Source organism: Gouania willdenowi, chromosome 13 (genome assembly GCF_900634775.1).
Source record: "Gouania willdenowi chromosome 13, fGouWil2.1, whole genome shotgun sequence".
In the NCBI taxonomy this organism is placed as follows: Eukaryota; Metazoa; Chordata; class Actinopteri; order Blenniiformes; family Gobiesocidae; genus Gouania; species Gouania willdenowi.
In genome coordinates, this window is record NC_041056.1 from 43648140 (window position 1) to 43671850 (window position 23711).

Here is a 23711-nt window from a genome sequence, read left to right on the forward strand (position 1 = left end):
GTAATGCAAAATAAACAGTTGCATTTAATGACTCAATAACTGTGGACACTGATTTTTTTATTGATTGCAATATACTTCTGTGATTTTGTACACATTTCTACATTCACTTGAAAAAGAAATCTGTTTTTTCTGAATATTTATTTTTTTTGGTTTGTTTTTTCTGATACATTTTTTCTTCTGTTTTTTTAAGCTTAGTGTGTTTGAAACAACAGATGCATTTATTTCTTTATTGAAAGCAAACAAACAAAGCGTTTTTTTCTGAATAATATAATTTTTATTGGTTTGTTTTTTGGACACTTTCTTTTTTCTGTTTTTTCGTGCTGTTTTTTTTCTGAATTAGCCTTTTCACACTCTGGAACTGCACATGCGTGACCAGCGAGGATCATTGGTAGAGATTGTTAAAATGTCAACAAGCTGAAAAAAAACTATTTATATATATATATTTTTTTTTTCTTCTGTTTTTTTGATTATTTTTTCCTTGTTTCTCAGACTATTTATTTTCTGAGCTTAGAGGACATTTTAAATACCAGATACATTTATTTCCTTTGTTGAGAGCAAACATGGCCGACTTGTTTAATAAAAATGTATTTTTAACTGGGTTTACGACACTGGGAGATAGTATAGATATATTTAAACTATAATATTGATGGCATTGTAATGAGGCATCTGAGTTATTGTTCAGAATTAAAAAACGTTCAGATCTGAGGGACACAGAGATGTTTCTCCAGGATCAGTTGGACAAATATGACGTGTTCCATGGATATAAAACCGGAAAAAAAATTATGCATAACAAGCAGTTTTTTTTTAAGTAAATGTAATACGGTTCCGTACAGAATACCCTGATTTAACAAAAATTAAATTAAAAAAAAACTGAGAGCATGAATGATATTGGAAGTTATGAAAAAATAAAGTTAACACTTAATGAACTAGATTCACCTCATTATTAAACATCAAACTCTTAATACATTTAATACATAACAAAACATTTTATTGATAATATTTTTATATATTATGTAAATATAAGATACCAATTGTTAGTTGCACTTGTTTGGAAAATGTAAAATAATTTTGTTTATTTGATTCCATTTAAAAACATAAGAATGACTGCAGATTAATTAGCACTTTTAATTAGAAAAAAAGAATAATGATAATAATGACTGTATATTGTTATTAAAGGATACAAAGTTACATTTTTTAACACTTTCAGTGAGTGGTATCTGTGCTTTGGGATTATTTTAAATGAAAAAATTAACCTCGGCTCAAAAAAGGTTGAAAAACCCTGGATGAGATCATCATTAACCCTGTTAATTATCCTCAAATATCACATTTTATTCTCGGGGTCAGTTTGACTCCAGGATATTTGCCTTGTAAACTTTTACATTACAATTAATTTATCTGGAATAGTTTTCATCCAAATCTAGAGTTTGAACCCTATTGGTTGTGGTGATTATATGATCTTTGACCTTTACTGCAGCGCCACCATCAGGTCAAACTTTCACTTTTACAGTTACTGGATCTGGAAAATCTTTCACCCAAATCTTTTCTAATTTGAGATGAACATTTATGACTCTCACACTGTTCCTCTGGAGTCAAATTGACCCCAATTTAAACAATATCATGATGATGATGTTATGCTTAATCACTTGACCCATCAAATTAGGAAAAGTCATGATGTCACTATAATCTTTAGATTGATAAACGTTGAAAATACGCAGGGTTAAAGTGTGAGGCTGTTGATGTTTTTTGCGGCCCTGATGGCAGACTTCATGGCCGTTTCTATCCACCCATGGGGCGTGGCCGTGTGCTCCCCTGCAAAGTGCAGAAGCCCCTCCCCCTGGAAGAGGTCGTGGGCGTGGTGCACCTGCTGGTAGGGCGTGAACAAAGCAAAGGCCCCCAGGCTGTAGGGGTCCAGGCCCCACTTCTTCACCAACCCGCCCGTCCACAGGGCCCTGATAGACTCCCCGTGGATCCTGACTAGGTCCTCCAGGACCACGCCCATCAGCTCATTGTCGCCCATCCCCTGGAAGAGGGTGGAGTCATCGGAGCAGGTGTAGGAAGCCAGCAGGGCCCCCGCCGCCGTGCCGGAGAAGCTGTGGCTGGGGTAGTAGATGAAGCGTGAGGGCCGGTCGGTGATGCTCTTGCCCCCCCTGATGCCTTGGCGTTCCCAGAAGCGTTCCTTGAAGCTGAGCACCACCTTAGTGGAGCTGGCGTAGTGAACGGAGCGCAGAGCCTCCATCTTGTCTCCAGGCAGAGGGGGGTGGAAATCTATGAAGATGGTGGCTTTGGCTGTGGCTGTAACCAGTGCGTAGTCCACTGTCAGGTGGGTCAGGGAGGCTTGGCCACGCCCACTCTGGTAAGACACGGTCACGTTAGATCCACTAGTTTGGTTAATCAGCTTCACCTTAGAGTCCAGGAGGACGGTGGCGTTTAGGAGCTGAAGGAACGCCTGGGGGAGGCGTTCAAAGCCCCCCGTTACCTCAAAGTATCTGCAACGAAACAACAGTTTGACTGAGTGTGTTCCAGGGTTGTCACATGGTCGCCATGACACCAAGCACTCGTGTACGATGATTTTTACGTCTTAGATTCAAAGTTGCTGTTCCTGTGGTCAGAGTTTGTTTTTCTACAAGTTTAAAGTTTGTAGTCATGGAAACAAAAGCTGTTTAAAGATACTCCCCCAGGGTTGGGCTTAATTATATCTAACAATTACAATTACGTCTTCAATTGACCATGTTCACTTACGACTTAATTTCGATTAAGATGACAATTACAATTAAAATTACAATGATTATTTTCCCCCCAAAAGTCAATTACAATTATGTTGTCAATAGAATATTTGCATTTCCTGAAGGAAATGCAGGTGCTGGCCCGTGTTGCACAGCATTAACTTAGCATTAGCATTGGCTTAGCGTTAGCTAGCATTAGCATTAGCTAGTGTCACTGCCCGATCCTTTCAAAGCATGTGCGTAAACTACGTCACTTCCTTAACTCACAATCCTTACGACAGAGCTGCTGGGACGTGATAGTTTAAACCGACCAAATTACGTTTCTTAAATATTTTAACACGTTTAAATATGTGACTGTTTTTTGGTGTTTTTAATTGTGAATTTAAAAAAAAGACAAAAAGTAAAAACCACTGTAAGATGAGTGAGGAAGACTGGCAGGTGATCAAAGTAAAAAAAGTTGTCTGAATAAATGAAACGTTAAAGGTCCAGGTTTTTGCTATTTTTCACACATTTCCATTTGTTCTAAGAACTCCAACAACAGTATTTCATGTTTATTTTCACAAACTCGCCTATTTGTCAGAGTTTTAGCCTCTGAAAAGGCATGACTGGGCGTGTCTGTAAATGCTGACTCCACAAAACAGCTGATCACCATAGTGATTTAATTTTGCTATTCACACTCTTGTTATTGTTTTCAGCCAAAAAACTGCACATTACAGTAAAACACATGGATATTTAAGCAGCTATTGTGATTGTGAGTCAGACAAACAGTGATAAACTATACAGTGTGTGTACTGTAGCAGGTCTTACTCAGTGTTGTCGTTGATGTCTGCCTGTATATACAGCGTCTCTATGAGGGATGTGTAGAACAGACTGTTCTCATTCAGCAGATCTCCAATCATCCTCAGAGCTCCACGGCTCAGCTTCCCCTCCTTCATCAGGTACTCCTGTTACCATGGAAACACACTTCAATCACTGGGACCCTCTGAACTAACCGTCGGTATAAGCTTCAAACCTTTTCTCTTTGTTAGTACACGTCTTTTTCCTTTACAGAGAACAATGTTCACTCACAGAGACTCAGACACATATGTATATGTACATGTATATATGTACATGTACATATATACATGTATAAGTATATGTGTATATGTATATGTATATATGTACATGAATAAGTATATGTATATGTATATATGTACATGTATATATGTACATGTACATATATACATGTACATATATACATGTATAAGTATATGTGTGTGTGTGTGTGCGTGCGTGTGTGTGTAAGTGGATTACTGATGCAGGTGGAATGAATCTGTTTACTGTCAGACATCAGGGATGGAAAAAACTCAGTGAGATTTAATCTCATATTCAGGGGTTTTCAACATTTTTGGGGTCCATCCATAAAGTCAGTAAAATGATGGTCCATTGTTCTATGAATCTGTGATAACCACATTTATTTATTCATCTGAATAATATCCACTGTTATCCAGGAACGTTTATTATTATTATTATAATCATCTTAAAGATGGAAATCATGGTTTTAATCACTAATAAAATGGTTCAAAGTGAATAAAAATGGTGGAAAATGTGGTGAAATGAGATTTTAAAAACCAGAATTGGTTAAAAGTTGTAAATTAGAGTGGATAAAAACAGACAGAAAAAGTGGTAAAATGGGTTCGAAGTGTCAATATTTGATTAAAAGTGGCAAACAATGAGTTTAAACTAACATAATAATGGGCATGTCAAGTCGTGAATGTGGTTAAATTGACAGTAATAAGCATGAAATATGGTGAAAAGTGATGGAAACAATTTATAAATGTCTTGAAAGATGAAAAAAATGCATTGACATGTGATGGAGAACTGTCAGGAATGGGAGTAATGTTGCAAAAATACATTAAAAATTGTATTTTTGGAATGAAAACCACACAAATTGGTTAAAAGTTACAAATTAGAGTGGGCAGAAAAAAGTTGGCACAATTATTTTAACCTGACAAATGTGAAATGGTGAATGTGGTTAAAATGGCAAAAATAAGCATGAAATATGGTGATAATAATGTGTCAACACATGCAACAATAGGTGGAAAAGTGATGGAAACAATTTATAAATGTCTTGAAAAATGAAAAAATGCAGAAAATGCATTGAAATTTGATGAAGAAGTGACAGGAATGGGATTAACGTAGCAAAAATACATGAAGTGACCAAAGATAGTGGAAAAGGTGGTGAAATAGGATTTTAAAAACCACAGAAACTGGTTAAAAGTTTCAAATTAGAGTGGATCAAAACAGACGTGGTTGTGATACTGTCTGACAGTTTTCTTCAACAGGGCTCCGGTCAGAGAGAATTTGTTACCAGCATATTTATTATTGTAGTTAGTGTACTGGCAGGGATGGTGGTGAAGGTACAAATCTTTGTAGGTATGTTTGAGTGTGTGTGGTTTGTAACTCAGTCATCACACGGAGGGCCCTCATGGTCTAACACACAGCGCTACTACTGACGTTGGACGCGCTCAAACAGGAAGTGACATCACTACTAAGCGACTTCAAAATAAAAGAGCTGTTAACACAAAGACTTTCTGACATAGTAAAGGATTCAAAGTGTCAATATTAGCTTAAAAGTGGCAGAAAAAAAAGTATGAACATTTAGTTTTAACTGGTAAATAATGGACATGACAATTGGTGATAGTGGTTAAATGAGCAAAAATGATCATGAAATCTGGTCTAACCTAAATCACCTAACCCACAAAATGCCAACATAGCTCCAAAGGTGCCAGAATTTAGTGAACGACACTTAATGACAGTCTTATGTATAAAACTTCAAGTATTACCAAAACAATTAGTTTAAACTGGTAAATAAAGGACATGACAAATGGTGAATGTGGTTAAATTGGCAAAAATAATCATGAAATCTGGTGAAAAAAGGTTAAAAGTGACAATAATAGGTCAATATATGTGACATTAGGTGTAAAAGTGGTAAAAAGAGTTTATAAGTGCTGAACATGTCTGGAAAGTGGAAAAAATGTGATGTAAAAGTGTCATAAATGAGAGAAATGTAGCAAAATACATTAAAATGAGCAAAAATATGACAAGAAAAAGTGATGAAAATAGGTTAAAATATGGTGAGTTTGGTGTAGTTGAGGAAAAATGGTAAAAATAAGCAAAAAATGGACTCAAATATTCTTAGTTTCTTGAAGGCATCTGGTGACCCCCTCCCAGTGTCTCATGACCCCAAATGGGGTCCTGAACCCCATTATATAAACAGTGAGTTGTGAGTGTGATGGTGGGCGTTTACCTTCACAGTGTAGGGATCATATTTATCTAACATGGCAGAGCAGCCCATGGCCCCGAGGTCGTCTCTAACCTGTGTATACATCAGATGATCAGTGTGTGTGTGTGTGTGTGTGTGTGTGTGTGTGTGTGTGTGTGTGTGTCAGGAACCTTCTGCAGTGTCTGAGTAAAGATCTGAGCTGCTGACTTTCCTCGTTCTCCATCCTTTAAAGTGTAGTTGAGAACATCTGGGTTATTCTGCACAGTCACGGTTTGATGCAGAGCTCCGTTTATATGGTAGAACGTGTTGGGGTTCTGTTGGATGAACGGGTTCAGGGGGATTTGTAGTTTGGATATAAAGGACAGTAAAATCCTGTGAAAGTGACACAACACACACAACACACACACACACACACACACACACACACACACACACACACACACACACACACACACACACACACACACACACACACACACACACACACACACAGCGGGGCCACAAAAATATGTTTGTGTGATGGAAGGGTCACATTATCAACATTCATGACTCAGCATTTAGCATAACAAGCAATCATTACCACAGGGAAGAACAAAGAGTTTTTATTGTAATTTTGTGTGTTTTTCTGTCATTCTGTGTGTGTTGTCTTGCTCATTATGAAGCATTTTTGTTGTTCTTTTGTGTATTTTTGGACTAATGTTTGTGTATTTCTGTGGTTGTTTTTGCTTGTGTGTTAATACTGTGGTTTTTAGAGTCATTTTTTTGTGTTTCTCTTGTCTTTTTGCGTACTTTTATTGTTGTTTTGTTTTTTGGAATAATTTTGTGTTTTCTTGTCTTTTACTGTATGTTGTAATTATCTTTATTTTTTTTTAATGTATTCTTGCTTTTGTTTTGTGTATTTTTGCTTGTTCTCTTTAACAGTATTTATCCACCTTGTCTAGTAGTTCCTGAATAAAAAGAATATATTGCCCTCTGTATCACCTCTAGTTCAGTCATGACCAACAGGAGGCTCGGGGGCCACATGCAGCCCACGGTCTGATTCTGTGTGGAACCCCAAAGTAAACACACAAAATTAATAAACGAAATACACACAAAAATAACAGCAAAATTTACAAAAATGACAACAAAAATATACAAAAAAATTACTCAAAAAACATAAAATTACAGAAAAATACACAAAATACGACTACCATACACAAAAAAAACTCAAAAAAGAAATGTAAATTGTGAAGAGAAACACACAAAATGAACTGAAGGTTGCACAAGATGACTAGAAATACACAAATATAATTGAATTGATAACAAAAATGCACAAATCAAAGAAACGATTAAAAATATATATATTTCATTTTTAAATTTTTAAAATCTTATCATTATTTTATTTTTAAATAAAACATGACATTTTTTTTTTTTGCGATATAGAAATGGGGTCACGCTCCAAAAAGGGTCGGGAACCACAGGTTTAACAGATAGCTAACTGTGATGGAGTCATCGTCGTCTTGAAAACGATCACTGTTTATATTCTAGCAGCATTGACCTTGTTCCTCTCGTGTTAAAGTCACGTGCACGGACAGATGTCAGCCGTGCACTCACCTGTGGAAGCTGGGAATCCTCATGGCCCCCACCTCTGCGTACCATCCCTCTCTGGTGTTCCTGAAGGTCTCCACACGTCCCCCAACCCTCCCACTGGCCTCTACGATGGTCACCTGGGAATTAAGGAAACACTGAGGGCCGGATTCACTAAAGGTTTAGTGATTTTAAAACGTGTACAAATATCACGTCATGCTCTACTAAGGAGTACAAAGTCTAGGGAATCAGCTGTGCACCGCCGCTGAGCTTATAAATGTGCCCTGATTCCATTTAACACGTTTCCCTCTGATGAATATGTATAGTAGGCGGATCTCCCAGGGGGGAGCAAAAATATGGGAGGAGGAAATGCAAATAAATTAATGCAGGGGGACGTAATGTGATTCATGAAATCTGGAACTGTTTGCGTTGATAGTTTTAGTACCAGAAAATACCACGACTGAGAAGGAGGTGCAAACACACACACAGAGATCATCACTGCAGTAAATGTGGACAGAAAACACAGCTAAGATGTGTGTGTGTGTGTGTGTGTGTGTGTGTAGATGGATATAGCTTCAGATGTAGCTTCAGACTCACTTCTCCACTGATCTCCTTCTCTCCATGTTTTAACGTCAAAGTCTCGTATCGTGTTGATGTCAGACCAGGATCAGCTGATCAGATGTAATTTACACATCATCACTGATGTTCATATATGAGAGTGTGCTGACACAGCACTGCTCAGACCTACTGGATGATGGTCAGTAGATGATCTTCATATAATACAGACTGATTGACAGACTGTGTATCTGTATTAACAATAGGACGGTTTCTGTCCTAATCTGACTATTTTTCATGGACTAATCAGAGCAAAGTTACAGGACCTGACGGAGCACCCACATTAAATGAGGTGGAAAAAATATTTGATATTATTTAGTTTTCTACATTATTAAATGTTTGTGCAGCAAACAGAGAAACACATCTGCCTCATATTTAACTTCCTCAAATGTCAGTGCTTGTGCACACTGACGTCTCCACATTAAACGCTCATTTAAATAGGGGCGGTCTGCACCAATTCTGCACGTGCACTAATCATTGCTGCAATCTTAGTGAATTCTGCACAGTAGGTGAGGAAACTGTGTCACTAAAGGATTATTACCACCTTTTATTTCAGATCGTAGTGAATCTGGCCCAATGAGTAGTAAGGCTGTACATTCCCATGAATCTGATAATACGATAAGATTCACTGTTTGTATGTGACGATATATCCTGATATTAATATATATAGATGTCAATTTTACAAGTACAAAATGGTATGAAATCCAATTTATTCCATTTTTGGGCGGGGCTACCGGACTCAAAACACCCTCACTTTGGTCTTGTTGTTGTGTACACTAGTTAAAATCACTCCTCTGGTTCAACCATTAGGTAGGTATGATCTATGGATGTGTACGCAGGGGGTCCCCAAGGACCTCAGGGGTTCTAAATATGAGGAATATTTGACACTAATGTTGACTAGTTCACCATATTGGAAAATCTTATTTATATTTAATATTGAACATTTATGATTAAAAAAAAATATCTTTATTTTACAACATAGCCTGACATCCCAGATCAAGGTATATTTAACTGATCAACCAAACTAGCTGTTTGTTAATAAATGTGTGTGTGTGGCATTTTGAATCAGCAAATTTAACCCAGAATTGTTTTTGTCAGACTATAGAGATTTATATCATATATTGCCATTTCAAAATATATATATACATAGATATAGATACATACATATATATATATATATATATATATATATGTATATATATATATATATATATATATATATATATATATATATATATATATACATATATATACATACATATACATACATATATATATATACATATATATATATATATACATATATATATATATATATATATATATATATATATATATATATATATATATATATATATATATGTATATGTATATGTATATATATATTGAGATAAGAGTTTTGGTTCATATTGCCCCGCCCTAATCTCCATTAAATTTTTATTCTTTTTTTAAATAGCAACTCTCATAAACAGTGCAAGACAATGTAGAAAAAAATAGTGCAAAAGATGTCGGTAATAATAATAAAAATTGAAAATTAATTAGATAATAAAAACAAATAAAAACAATTAATGCATAAAAAAATGAATAATAATCAAAAAACCCAAAGAATTAAAAAACCCTAACCTTATGTCCGGCGTCCTCTAAAAGCTTGGCAGCGGTCAGTCCTGCGATGCCCCCCCCAACGATGGCTACGTGTCGAGGAGCCTTGGAGGCAGGAAGTCCCCCCTCCATGATGTCCAGCAGCTGGCTGTAGTCTGAGTCTTGGAGGCATTCTGACAGAGGGTCATTGAACACACCGCTCACAGTCACAGCAAACACCAGGACCCCCACCACAACCAGGGGCACTGCTACTGGGACAAAGACCACGACAAACATCACCACTGCTCCAAAAGAACGCCTGTGATCTGGACCAGGGATGGAGTCAATTACATTTCTTAATTACAATTATGTCTTCAATTATCCATGTTCAATTGTTACTCAATCATGATTACACTAACCGGCATTCTTTCTAATTACAATGAAAAAATACAATTATTATTATTAGGAAGTCAATTACATATATGTTCTCAATTACTGAAGTAAAATTCCAATTATTCACATTTACTGATTCTTTAATAAATAATCCTTTCTCGTGTTAGCTTTCTGTTAGCATCTTTAATGCTAACGGCTCAGTTTAACCCATGTCTATAATCAGCTGTAAAATACACTAATAAATGTTATCTATCATATAATTAGTTTCTCATCTATTGATTACCTTGTTAGGATTCATAATCAATGAATATATAGATTTTAATATTTATGGTGTGGGTGTCTGAGCCTTTTTACTGTCACTATACACATAGATTTACTGTATTTTTTTTAATATTAAAATGATCCTGAAGAGCAGGTAAAGTTAATATGAAACACATTTTATTAATTGTTAACTACAGTATGTGTAAGACTTAGAACTGTAACATTTTCACCCAGTTTAAGTGTTTTTGTCATATTTGTATAAGTTTTTAGGGTCTAATAAAAGTAATAAAAATTCCAAAAATGTTTCCATTTTATGCCTTAATTGGCACTGACAGTTTTTATAGAATTTCCATGACAATTGCAATTACAAAGTCAATTATCTCAACTTGATTGCATTCAAATATTATTTTTTTAATGGTTTTTCAAATACAATTACAATTAAAGATGGTGTGGTTTGGCCAGAAATTTAGAAAAAGTGCTACATTTGGCTCACTAAATTCTAAATTACAGACTTCCTGTTGAATTTAGGTTTTAGGTCCAAATTACTTTTTTTCTAGTCACTGTCCACTGCATATACCTACAGGATGCCATCCAGCTAGTTCAAACCAGTGAAAAGTTACAAACTCTAGGTGGCGCTAAAAACAAGACTATACATGTTTCACCAAACGATACCGTCCTGCCAAATTTCATGAAATTGCACCAGTGGGAAGGGCCTCAAAAATCTAAGTAAAGTGTCAGAAGAAGAATCATAATAAGAAGAAAACATCAAATCTGTACGGGAACAATAGGGTTTGGGATAACCCTAACCCTTTGAACCGCCTCTGGTGCTTGGGCCTTAATTGACAGTACGTCATAATTGTAATAAGCCTTTTCACACTCAAAGGTCAGAGGGATATAAATGTAATGAAGCTTGTTTACTCTGTTGATATTTCCAACCTAACAGCGTTTCTAATGTTATTGGTTAGTGTTTTAATAGTGTTTATATGAATAATATTACACATATTCAGACTGGGGGAGGGACCGATGTTAGAAACATCAAAGTGACAGACCTCTGTTTACACTCCTGTTTTTTCTTTATTTACCATTGTTGGTAGTTTTTGTTTTGACTTTTGTAGTTGTTTTAACAACTGTAATGTGTCTTTGAGTTTTTGAAAAGTGCTTATAAATAAAATGTATTAATGATATTTCTGAGTGTGACAGGACAGTATGAGTTCTCACTGTGAAAAGGTGAAGTTATGAGGAACACCATTCACTAAACAGGTCCATGATTATTTTTATTAAGATTTTAATTTACAAATTTAAACAGGTCAATAAGTGAAACAGCACTGATCAGCTGATTGATCACTGTTTAAGAAGCAGGAAAAAAATGAATTTTTATCTTGTGTGCAACATTAGCTTTAGCATTAGCTTTAGCTGCTAACTCGGCATTTCTACCTTGGAGACCGATACCACATTTACACAATATTTGTTTTCAAAGAATCAATGCTCCGCCTCCAACATGGAAAAAATGATGTAAATCTCTGTCAGACTCACTGTTTACACCGTCAGCTACTGTATATAGGGTTAGCAACTTTCATAAAACAAAATAAGGGACACCCACGAGACCGTGATCATAATCCTCAAAAATATAAACATTTTGACATAGAACAGTGTTTACCAAACGTTATTGCCCCATGTACCCCTGAGCTCATGTTATATATTATTTATTAGTGTTTGCTGACTCGTCTAAACTCCTTCTGTGTCTCGTCCAACATTAACCTTGAATTTAAGCCTTTTTTTCCATTTATTTCTGGGTTTTTTTCTTCATTTTAAAGAGCTGTGCAACAAATTATGATTGATGGATGAAAAAAAAGTGTGCATGTTAAAAAAATCTATAATGTAAAAAAAAAAAAACTGAAACGTGTGTGTGGCTGCTGACAGGTGTTCATATAAACCTAGGGCAGCGGTCTGTAAACATTATTCTCAAAGGAACCATTTTTCCTCTCACCTGGATTAAAATCCTTCTGGAGCCAAAAAAATACCTTCTCAATGAAGACAATATAGTGTAGAAAATTCTAGTTACAGTTATATTGAATAAAATAATTAATAATCATTTTTTTAAAAATGTTGTTGATGTATTTGTAGTGCTACAAAAAATAACTTGAATTTTATAACACATGATCATGTCGATCAACACACACACACACACATATATGTATATATGTAAATATATATATATATATGTATATATATATATATATATATATATATATATACTAATTGTTAGAATCTCTCAACATATCAAGCATGCTTATTAATCCAGCACATTGGCAGATAATTCAATATTTCCCCACACAGATAAAATCTGTAGACTAGTCTTTTTGTTGGTTTAGTTACATTATCAGAGATTTAAAACATAAAATGAATTAAGGTGTAAGGAAAGTTTATGGTTAATGATAGTTATTGCACAATATAATTAATTTTTAGGTTTACAAATTGTTGTATCATGATTTAATTTGGTGTCACTGACATTTATCAATAATATCCTTGGTCAGAAATAACAATTCATTATTTTAACATGTTCTTATAGCTATAGGGAGCCTTTGCCAAACAGTCAAAGAGCCACAGGTTACAGACCCCTGTCCTAAAAGTACACGTACCCCAGTTTGGGAACCACTACAAACATGTTTAACCTAGGGAATATATATATAAATAAAATATGAATATATTTATTTATTTAATGTTAACCTATTTTTTGTTAAAAGGTTATACATAATATGCCTATTTATATTACCTAATACTACTGTAATAATTAATAAATGATCTTTCATTTAATTTTAAAACCTCCACATATTAAACATGAAATCAAATCACAGTCTTTCAAATGAATCAATCTTCCAAGTTTATAATCTAATCATGATGTGTCTACTGTATCAGGAGATGATGGATGTATGAACAACTTCTATAAATTATTTATACCTCTTGACCTTTGACCTCATGGGCGAGAACTAAACGAGAGTGAGATTTCCGAGAGCGTGAAAAGGCTTATTGATGATCAATTATGCAATTACAATAATAACTGAGTCCAACCCTGATCTGATCATTGAACGTTTAGGTCAGAACTTACAGAGTTTAACCACGGCCATGTGGGACATCACTTCTAACATAGAGCTCCACCGTCGCTTCCTGCTGCTGAACAAAGGACCTGTGGGAACCTAACACACACACACACACACACACACACACACTGTAAATGTAGCAATGAGGTACGTGAACCACGGCTGCACTGACTCACCTCTGCCTCTGTTAAAGGAAGCGTCTCATACGTTGCCATGGGTGGATCCATGTCTGAGTCCAGGTTCCTCTGAGTGGAGACCCTGGAACTAAAGCTACGTGTCAAACTGCACAGTCACTACGTAGTTCTTTAGGTGGTCCTGGAGTATTTTCCCACAGAGCTCCAAAGTCGTTCACTGGGAACAAATGAGATTAGAGATGCTGGGAACGCTCAATCACACACACTTCACTTCTTCATTAAGATCTGCTTAAAACGTCTGAGATAAACGCCATTATTACACGTGTTTGTCCTATAAGTTACATTGAAGCAGCGTTTCTCAACCTTGGGTTAGTGGGACACTGGGAGGGGGTCGCTAGATGCCTTCAAGAAACTATATTTTTTTCAACAATTTCAGCCCATTTTGACTTATTTTTTATCCTTTTTCTACAACTTCACCAAACTCACCATATTTTAAACTATTTTCATCACTATTTCTTACCATGTTTTTGCTCCTTTTAATGTATTTTTGCTACATTTCTCCCATTTCTGACACTTCTACATCACATTTTAATGACTTTTCTGAACATTTTTCTACTTTCCAGACATGTTCAGCACTTATAAACCCTTTCTACCACTTTTACACCTAATGTCACATATATTGACCCATTATTGTCACTTTTAACCTCTTTTCACCAGATTTCATGATTATTTTTGCCAATTTAACCACATTCACCATTTGTCATGCTCATTACTTTGCCAGTTTAAAGGAATTGTTTTTGTAATACTTAAAGTTTTATACATAAGACTGTCATTAAGTGTCGTTCACTAAATTCTGGCACCTTTGGAGCTATGTTGACATTTTTGGGTTAGGTGGAAGGATCTAGTGTGGTTTGGTAGGGTTTGGATTAGGGTTAATGACAGCCTTCTTCATGCTAATTACAATTAATTACACTTTGAATAATAATTCATTCAAAACACATTTATTTGGCTGTTTGTGTTTATTCAGTTTTTAGAATTCAACACATTGTAAATAGTGTAGAAAACAGTAGAAGTACAGTACATAAATATGTCTTTGTTACAAAATAATTCTGTCACATTTTTGTATGTTCTTTGTAAATTTACATTAAAAATAATTTTCTCATAATTATGACTTTCTGTCTTATAATTAGGACTTTACTGTCTCCTAATTATGACTTACTCATAATAAATTGTCATAATGATTTTTTCCCACATATTATTGATATTAAAACGAGGGTCACGATCCAAAAAAGATTGGAAATCACTGTACTAAGTCATTATTATGTATCTCATAATTATAACTTTATATCTTATTTATTCTTTTAAATGGCGGAAATGGGCTTCCATAGATTGTGTTTTGATTTAGAATTGTATTTATTTTTTTGTTAATCTGGTTGTCGTTTGTTAATAAAGTTTTTAGAGAGAAAAAAAACCTTAGCTTTGCACAATACCGGAAGTAAATAATCGTCATCATCATAGAGCGCTGGACGCTAACAGATGCTAACAGATGCTTCAGTAACAGCAGCTCCTTCAGGTGACAACACTCTTTATTTACCAGTACATGTGAATGTTTTTAAAGTATAATGTGTTCATGTGGACAGACTGTCTGTTAAAAGATGGTTTTTTCCACCGACCACAAAACCACATCGCGGAATTGTGTGTGCGTGCTTGTGCGTGGTGTTTGCTTCGTAATAACACATAAAATAAGTAAATGTTGACATTTTTAAATGTTTAAATGGTTTGAGTTAAGGACCATCATGTCGGGAGAACATCTGTAGAAGCAGGGTTGCCAGATCTCGCGATAGAAACAAGTAACCCGCTCAAAACCAGAGGCCATTGTATTATTTACACCTGTATGTCTAATAATAATAATATTGTGCTTTGGGTGCTTCATTATACAACTATTAGTCATGGAACAGCTCAATGTTGACAGGTAGTCATGGTAACTAAGGTGAAAGCCAGTAGAATCTACAGGAGTGACTGCACAACACAAATGTGTCAGAAACCACTGCAGCAGGTCTAACATCCTAAACCCTCCTTGTTGTCAATTTCACCCCATTCATTGTTTGACGTTCAAAAAATAATAATTGACTGTTTTTTTGCTTCATAATTCATGAATTTTCCTAAATTGATGGGTACAATTATCATGATGGTATTTTTTCAATGTGCTGGACACTTATTGCATGTATTGTTGTTCCTCTGGGGATCAATTTGACCATATTTCAACAAATGACCCACACACTTTAATTTTTACCAATTGTTATGCGATTATTCAATATTCACACTGTAAATATGTAGTTTGATTTGATAATTCATTCTGAAATATGGACAATTTATAGTACTAGTACAGTCCCTGTCAGAAGTATGTATTCATATAGTGGGCGGAGTTTAAGTAGAGTTAATTATGTCCAAATGAGTATGTGTTATAAGGTTGTATGTACATAGAGGTGTACATACTGTACTCTGTAGTGTTATTAAGGGTTTATTTGTGGGTGTAAAATAAAATAGTGTGTGTGATTTATCTGGTTTAATTCTATGAGACATGAATATAATAAATGTTTGGTTTTTTTTTTTTACTCATTTATTTATATTTTTTTCATTTGGTGTATTTTTCTGTAATGTATGTTTTTTGGAGTCATTTTGTGTGTTTTTGTCACTTTCTGTTGTGTTTTTGTGCTTTTTCTTGTATAATTATTGTTTTTTGTTGCCATTGTAATATGATTTTTCAAAATACGTTGTACGATGTATTCATTATCATAACACTAATTTAATGCTGCGTCACATACTGTATGCATAACAAACCAGTGTAATTAAATGTTCATGATTAAACTGGTCATTACTCCCCATATTTTATAATTTTGTAAAGCAAACATAATTAATTCATTTCAATCACAAAAATGTATGTATGGAATGTTAATTTGTAAAATTTTCTATTTGTTTTCTGCTGTATCTCCTAGTTTAACTTTGTATTTATTGTTTTTTCCAAATTGAAGAAATAAATTCCACAAGAAGAACATTTCTTGGAAGGGAGTGCTAATCAGTTGGAGAAATATGGTCATATATGAAATACATATATGTTCTAGTCCAGTCTGTGTTTGTCACATTATCATCATTTGGATCAGACGATAAATAACATTTGGATCATTATATCAGGTTTCAAGCTACAGATAAACTACCATATAGTTCCATCACGAGAAGCTGTACCTTAGTATCGAGTACTGTTATCATTATCATTATCATTACAGTCATTGGTAAAGTGTGTGAGATTAGTTAAAATAACATGGAATACATGTTTATTTTCTCTGCTTTTGTTCCAATCCGCTACGTTAACTGAACACTTTTTAAACCAACGTGTTGTGTGTGTTTTCCAGGCGCCATGCGGCGCCTCCACATGTGACGGTCGGTGTTAAAGCTGTGGTGCAGAGACATGACTGAGGTCCTGGGACAGAGGAGCCTGTTGGTCTTTGGTGGGGTGCTAACGTGTGTCCTGCTCTTCCTCCTGCTGGTCACCAACACTCTGCTGTGGATGTTCAGCAGTCTGCTGGTGGTGCTGGGAGGATGGCTAGGTTCACGAGCTATCCTGGAGTCCAACCGTGTGATCCACCTGGAGAGGTTCATCGCCCTGGATCAGGTACGTCTGATGGAGATGAGGCCACTTAATGCTGTGTGATATAATCATATATGTACATACAGTATATGGTAGTGTGATATAATGTTATATATAAATATATGGTACGCTGTAAACATGAACGTTCAAAGTAATTAAATAGATTAAGTAGTTTATACTCAATTATAGAAAAACTTCTGTTAACTTAAAACACAACTGAAGTACAACTTAAAAAAAAAAGTAATTACATGCTAAGAATGATAAAGCAGTGGACATTATTGATCAGTTTTGCGCCCCCTGGTGGCATTTCTACACATTTACAAATCAGAACACATGACAACAGTATATGTAGCAATAGTCACAAATATTACTTCATTGAGAAGTTACTTTAAAATAGAAGTACCATTTATTTTGGGATATTTTTAGTTTTAGCTTTAAAAACCATGTGTAATATTTTTTGTACTAAATGTTTACATTGATATAAATGATCCATATCTTGCTAAATTGTTGTGAATCTGCTCTTTTCTGTATTGATATGGAAGAATTGAAAAGCAATCAGGGTTTTTTTTGTTGTTGAAATTATTTAACCAGTCTATCCAAAGAAAATAACAAAGCCTTGTTATCAAAAATAAGTAACTTTAGTCACAACTTTTGAAATAATATTTGGAAGAAGCTGCTATTAAACCAGGCTTTTAAGACGTAACAATCACAGAAGATGGTCATGAGGTTCTGAGAACTAGGACAAGATCATGTTATTTATAGAAACTATTTTTATATATGATAAAATAATGAATTGCAATTTTCTATTCATTTCATGGAAGTAATACTATATCAGGATATACAGTGGATATATAAAGTCTACACACCCCTGTTCAAATGATAGTGAAAAACAAAGTGAAACCTTTAAAGGGTAAAAAATAAAAACTTAAAATAACCTGGTTACATAAACACACCATTAAACTAATACTTTGTTGCAGAACCTTTGGTTTTTATTCCAGCACTCAGTGTTTGTGGGTCAGAGTCTATCAGTGTGGAACATCTTGATGATGTCATATTTACCCACTCTTCTTTACTAAACTGATCTAAATGTGACAGATAGTGAGGACATCTCCTGTGTACAGCCCTCTTCAGATCACCACACAGATGTTCAGTAGGATTCAGGTCTGGACTCTGGTTGGTCCATTCCAGAACCTCCATCTGATTGTGGTGAAGCCATAGTTTAGTTGATGCTGTGCTTAGGATCATTGTGGTGTTGAAACATAAAGTTCTTCTTCATCTTCAGCTTTCTAACAGAAGTCTGAAGGTTTTGTACCAACACTGTCTGGTATTTAGAACTGTTCATAATTCCCTCCACCCTGACTAAGGTCCCAGTTCCAGCTGAAGAAAAACAGCCCCAAAGCATGATGCTGCCACCACCATGCTTCACTGTAGGTATGGTGTTCTTTTGGTGATGAACAGTGTTGTTTTTGTTCCAAATAAACCTTTTGGAATTATGGCCAAAAAGTTCCACCTTGGTTCCATCAGATCATAACACATTTTCCCACATGTGTTTGGGAGACTTTAAATGTGTTTTTACAAAATGAAGCTGGGCTTAGATGTTTTTCTTGGTAAGATAAAGCTTCCATCTTGCCATCCTACCCCATAGACCAGACATATGAAGAAGATGGAGATTGTTGTCTCATGTTCTACACAGACAGTACTTGTCAGAACTTCCTGCAGCTCCTTCAATGTTGCTGTCAGCCTCTTGTCAGCCTCCATGACCACTTTTATTCTCGTTTTGTCATCAATTTATGACGGACGTCCTGTTCTTGGTAAAGTCACTGTTGTGTCATATTTTCTACACTTGATGATGACTGTCTTCACTGTGTTCTATGTTATATTTAATTCATTAGAAAGTCTTTTGTACCTTCACTGACTGATATCTGTGAACAATGAGATCCTCTGATGCTTTAGAAGTTCTCTGAGGACCATGGATTGTTCTGGAAGATGTGGCTACAAAAATATGAGGAAAAGCTTCTAGAACATCTGAACTTTATTTGTGGTTAATCAGAGACACTTTAAATGGTGACAGGTGTGTGATGACTCCATTTAACATGAGTTTGAATGTGATTGGTTCAATCTGAACACAGCCCCGCCCCCTGTTATAAGAGGGTGTGAGCACTTTAGCAACCTCATTCTCTCAGTTTTTATTTTTACTTCACCTCCTTTAAGGGTTTCACTTTGTTTTCAGTTGCATTGTTCAGGTTATAGATCACATTAAAGGTGGAAAATGTTGTGGAATTATTTATCTTATTTTTTACATCACAAAAACCTGACATTTGAACAGGGGTGTGTAGACTTTAAATATCCACTGTAAATTGTTATCAGGATCTATATAGCGTTTTCTCCATATCACACAGCACTAGTCCCACTGTAGGCACTTTCTCTAATTCTACTATACTTTCAGATCCCACCATCTATTGGGGATGAGCGAGACCTGGACCAGGAGATCCACAACACAGTGAGGAAAATCATCAGGGATTTTGTCTCCTCCTGGTACTCCACCGTGTCGTCTGAGCGTGGCTTTGAAACCCAAGTTGAAGATGCTATGATCTCCACTGCCATGAAGCTGAAATTACGAGCACAACAGGTGGACACTGAGGTACTGGACTCTTCACTCTGTACACACTGAGATCTATGGTAGAACAGACATACTGAGTGATAGATGGGCCCCGTTTACACCACAACGTTTACTTCTGTTTCCCTTTTAGTTCTTGTTTTCCAAGAAGTTCCGCATTCACAAGGCAACGTTTTCAAAATGACATCAGTTTCCATGAGACCAAGAAACATAAAAAACTGTAGACGACTCTTTAGGTTTGCGTTTGATTTGTAATTGAAAGTTTTAAAGCTGCACTACTTGAATCTTGATCCATGACAGAGGGGCGTGGCTGAATTCATACCGTAAATCCTGCAAAAGGATGCACACAAAATATAGGAAAATGTAGCATTAGATGACCTGTCTGGAAGGAAAACAGCCACTTGTGCGTCCAAAGTTAGTCCAAGACTGAAAACAAGTTTGCACCGTGCACGTGCTTCACTATATATCGTGGCAGCCAATGAGGAGGCTCCTTTGTGGGCTCTGCTCACTCTTCCTTTCTCTAAATCCTGTGATTGGAGCTGGAGGGGGTGACCGCCAAGATTTTGTCGTCCGGGGTTTTATTAACTAAAATATTTAATTATAAAGCACAGACGGCACGCAGACACATTTTTTTTTTAATTAAAGAAAATAATTTGAGTACCGCAGCTTTAATAGGATTTTCATGGCAATTACAAAGTCAATTACCTGAACGCAATAACAATTAAATTATGATTACAACAGCAAGAGTTTTTTTTTTTTTAAATTACAACTATGTTATAATTGTAATTAAATATAATTTACACAATTATAATTATAATTGACCCCAGCCCTGGTGTCAGGAGCTTCTGATTGAGCTGTGTGTTCAGTGTTAGTGCAGAGAGAACACAGAGATCCTTCACTCTCTGACGTGAACGCTAATGTGCTAACGTGCTAATGTGCTATGATTTGAACTCTTCCAGAAACTGACCCAGAGGATCCTGGACCTGCTGGGTTGTCACCTACAGGACTACTTATCAGCCAAGGAGCTTGAAACCAAAAATAAGACAAAGGGGGCGGCGTTATGGAGAACATATTTCAGCATGGCTCCACCTCATCTGGCCATGAGCAGTGATATGGTGGAGGTGAACTACATCAGAGCCATGGTGGATCTAATGTTGCATGTGTTGGTCCCGCCCCCTCACCTGGACACGTGTACTGGACGCTTCGTGGTGGGAGAACTCATCACCTGCAACGTTCTGCTTCCTCTCGTTGACAAACTGTCGGACCCTGATTGGTTGAACCTCCTTATCATTGACATATTTAGTCCGACCGACGTATCCCACGTGTCAGAACCAGCAGAACGACTGACTTCATCTCCTCATCTGTCACCAGCGCCCCCTGCTGTGTCAGAACCTGCTACACTTCAGCAGGAAATACACACACACACTGAAGGCGTGGAAACACCACCAAAAGTAGAAACCAGAACAACGAGTGACACAGAGACAGTTCCGTCAGAGCGGGCCCCTCAGCACATGATTGGTTCTGATCAGGTGGACCTTTCACATGGAAACAAAGAAGACCAATACTTGAGCAATGGACAGTCTGATCCTATTCACCAACAGAACAACGTAGACCTGGACTCTCCTCTTCCTATAACGGACTATCATCAGACCTCCATGGATTCCTTTGTTCTGATTGGCCAGGAGGACGGCCTGGACGAGAGGCCCAGAGATGGAGTCAAACATGGACCGGAAGATGAACTCAGTCCAGCTCCAGTGGTCGGCTCCTGTCCTAGAGTCTTGGTGAGCTCTGAGTCAGTAGAACCAGCTAACGGAGTAGAACCAGAGACCAACACAGAACCTCTACTGGTGGGGGAGCACAGTGGGAGTTCTAATGAGCTGACTGTGGTCAGCCCCATGCAGGGCTGCTCATCTATGGGAACGTTTAGCTTTGAGCCCCTCAGCAGCCCAGAAGGACCCGTTATCATCCAGAACCTCCGCATCACTGGCACCATCACCGCTAAGGAGCACCGTGGTACCGGGTCCCACCCCTACACCCTCTACACCATCCAAGTAAGGACACATCACTACTTTGGTTTATTTATTTTCATCTTCACCTTTAACATCTTATTTTACAATTTTAATAATAATAATGATGATGATGATGATGATGATGATGCATTGGATGAAACCAGAGGTGGTAAAAGTAATAGTCCTCATTACTCAAGTAAAAGTATAGATACTTGAATAAAAAATAACTCTGGTAAAAGTATTGAAGTTGTTCCCATACTTGAGTATAAGTAAAAAATAAAAAACATGCTACTAAATGTACTCAAGTAAAAAAGTAAAAAGTACAACAAATGTCCCTTCAATAATAAGACAGAGTTTTTAAACCAGCAAATTTCATGTATTTTATTAAGAACTTGTAGAATACTGGTACAGTACATGGAAACAAGTTATAACTGTTACCTTTGAACACCAGGACTCATTATAAATAAAATTAGTAAAATCCTTGGGCCTGCCGAAGGAACCGTGACCTGATGGTTACAGAGGCTGGGGCATAGACAGTTTAGGGTTCTTAAACTGCGTGCCCTGAGGAGCCGGGAAAGCCTTGCAGTGAGCAGACGAAGACAGAACCGGGGTCTTCCTGGGAAAGCAGAGGCACAGGGCTGGTATGCCGTGAGCAGTGATGGGACATTTAGAGCTCTGACTGACTGCGCTGAAGCCTTGTAGGCACGTTCCGACAGGGCTGACTGCTGGCAGTCGGACTTCCCAGGCAGGCTTGGTTTCCGGGGAGAAACAAGGAGCCTGGGGGAGAAGGTGTGCAGCAACCAGCGGCTCTACCGTAGGCTTTCAAAGCAGGTCCAGGCCCTCCATGTACTCGGAGTCCAGGGAAGAAGCGTCCAGTATTGCGCCCCTGTTGGTGAATGGTTGATCTTTCCAAGAGCGTGACACCTCATCCAACAGCTCCAGGAAAACGGGAAGCAGCTGTCTCGCCGTACCCCTGGTTGGGGGAGTCGCTTTCCCTCATACCGGGACCTGGTCACCTCAGCTACGACGACGGGCCACGGGATGGACAGGTGGGCGGCGTACGCCTACAGACATCATATTTGAGCCGGGGAGAGGAGTATATGAGATGCTTACCTCCACTCCCTCCATGGAGGCGGCAGAGGCGGTGGGCTTTGCACCCCGAGCCGGGGTAACGAAGATGTCGTCTTCCTCTAAGATAAGGAATTCCCGAGGTCACGTCATAAAATTACCCACAGTACAAATCCAGAGTGTCCTCTCCGGTCGGAGGGACAAAGGCGATGTCGGACTGGGAGCTCCAGCTGGGCCCTACACAAGTGTTCATCTCCGTCCTTTCCGCAGCGATAGATTCGGCCCCGAGAGTGAGAGGGAGGGGTCCCTCCACTGCCAGGCTGTCCTGTCGTGCCAGCCGCCTGTGGAGGCTCTAAATGGTGAAGGCGACGCAGTGGTGGCAGGACCCAGGAGCGTCCATTGCCCTGAAGCAGACTTTGTGCGTGTCTCGCTCCGAAATCTTTTTACCACACCTGCAGAGGCGAGATCCCGAGCCTTCAGCCCTCCGGTGTGTGGGGCATTGCCCTCCATTTTTCCTCCCTGTGCTAGGTTGCAGGCAGGAAGGAGAAATTTGCTAGTGCTAACACGTGGCTTCTAGCCGCTAAGGTAGTGGAGGGCCGAAAACCTGCGCGGTGTTGTCACGAGCCGCTAACTGGGGTGGCTGGTCCAGTGGTCGATAGCCGTGGGGTGGCGTCGAGTGGCAAGTGGAGGCAGTCCTGAGCACGGGGGCACGGAAAACACTGGTCGACCTGGTGGTCA

The 23711-nt window shown here is 37.4% G+C and overlaps 2 protein-coding genes across 2 annotated transcripts in view; one reads left to right on the forward strand and one right to left on the reverse strand.

Moving 5' to 3' along the window:
• Positions 1-1717: 1717 nt before the first annotated feature.
• On the reverse strand, positions 1718-13726 carry il4i1 (interleukin 4 induced 1). The gene is made up of 8 exons (XM_028463829.1): positions 13676-13726; positions 13508-13595; positions 9793-10013; positions 7582-7694; positions 6159-6360; positions 6013-6081; positions 3531-3667; positions 1718-2486 (listed from the first exon to the last, which is right to left on the reverse strand). Exons 1-8 carry the CDS (start codon positions 13724-13726, stop codon positions 1718-1720), a joined length of 1650 nt encoding a protein of 549 aa, XP_028319630.1.
• Positions 13727-15110: 1384 nt separating this feature from the next.
• The window catches only part of snx19b (sorting nexin 19b), a 44492-nt gene continuing 35891 nt past the window's right edge, over positions 15111-23711 (forward strand). The window contains exons 1-4 of the mRNA XM_028465333.1: positions 15111-15206; positions 17044-17303; positions 19726-19920; positions 20856-21947. Of these exons, the coding sequence (XP_028321134.1) occupies positions 17100-17303; positions 19726-19920; positions 20856-21947 (1491 nt within the window). The 5' untranslated portion in view covers positions 15111-15206; positions 17044-17099. The remainder of the gene's footprint in view (positions 15207-17043; positions 17304-19725; positions 19921-20855; positions 21948-23711) is intronic.

What these genes read in the sequence shown, in the direction of transcription:
- il4i1 (XM_028463829.1), bottom strand. Translation starts at nt 13,726, where the DNA reads ATGGATCCACCCATGGCAACGTATGAGACGCTTCCTTTAACAGAGGCA. An exon ending in TAGAGGACGCCGGACATAAG is followed by an intron (nt 7,695 to 9,792) that starts GTTAGGGTTTTT and finishes CTTAATTCCCAG; the next exon opens with GTGACCATCGTAGAGGCCAG. An exon ending in GACATCAACGACAACACTGA is followed by an intron (nt 2,487 to 3,530) that starts GTAAGACCTGCT and finishes GTTTCGTTGCAG; the next exon opens with ATACTTTGAGGTAACGGGGG.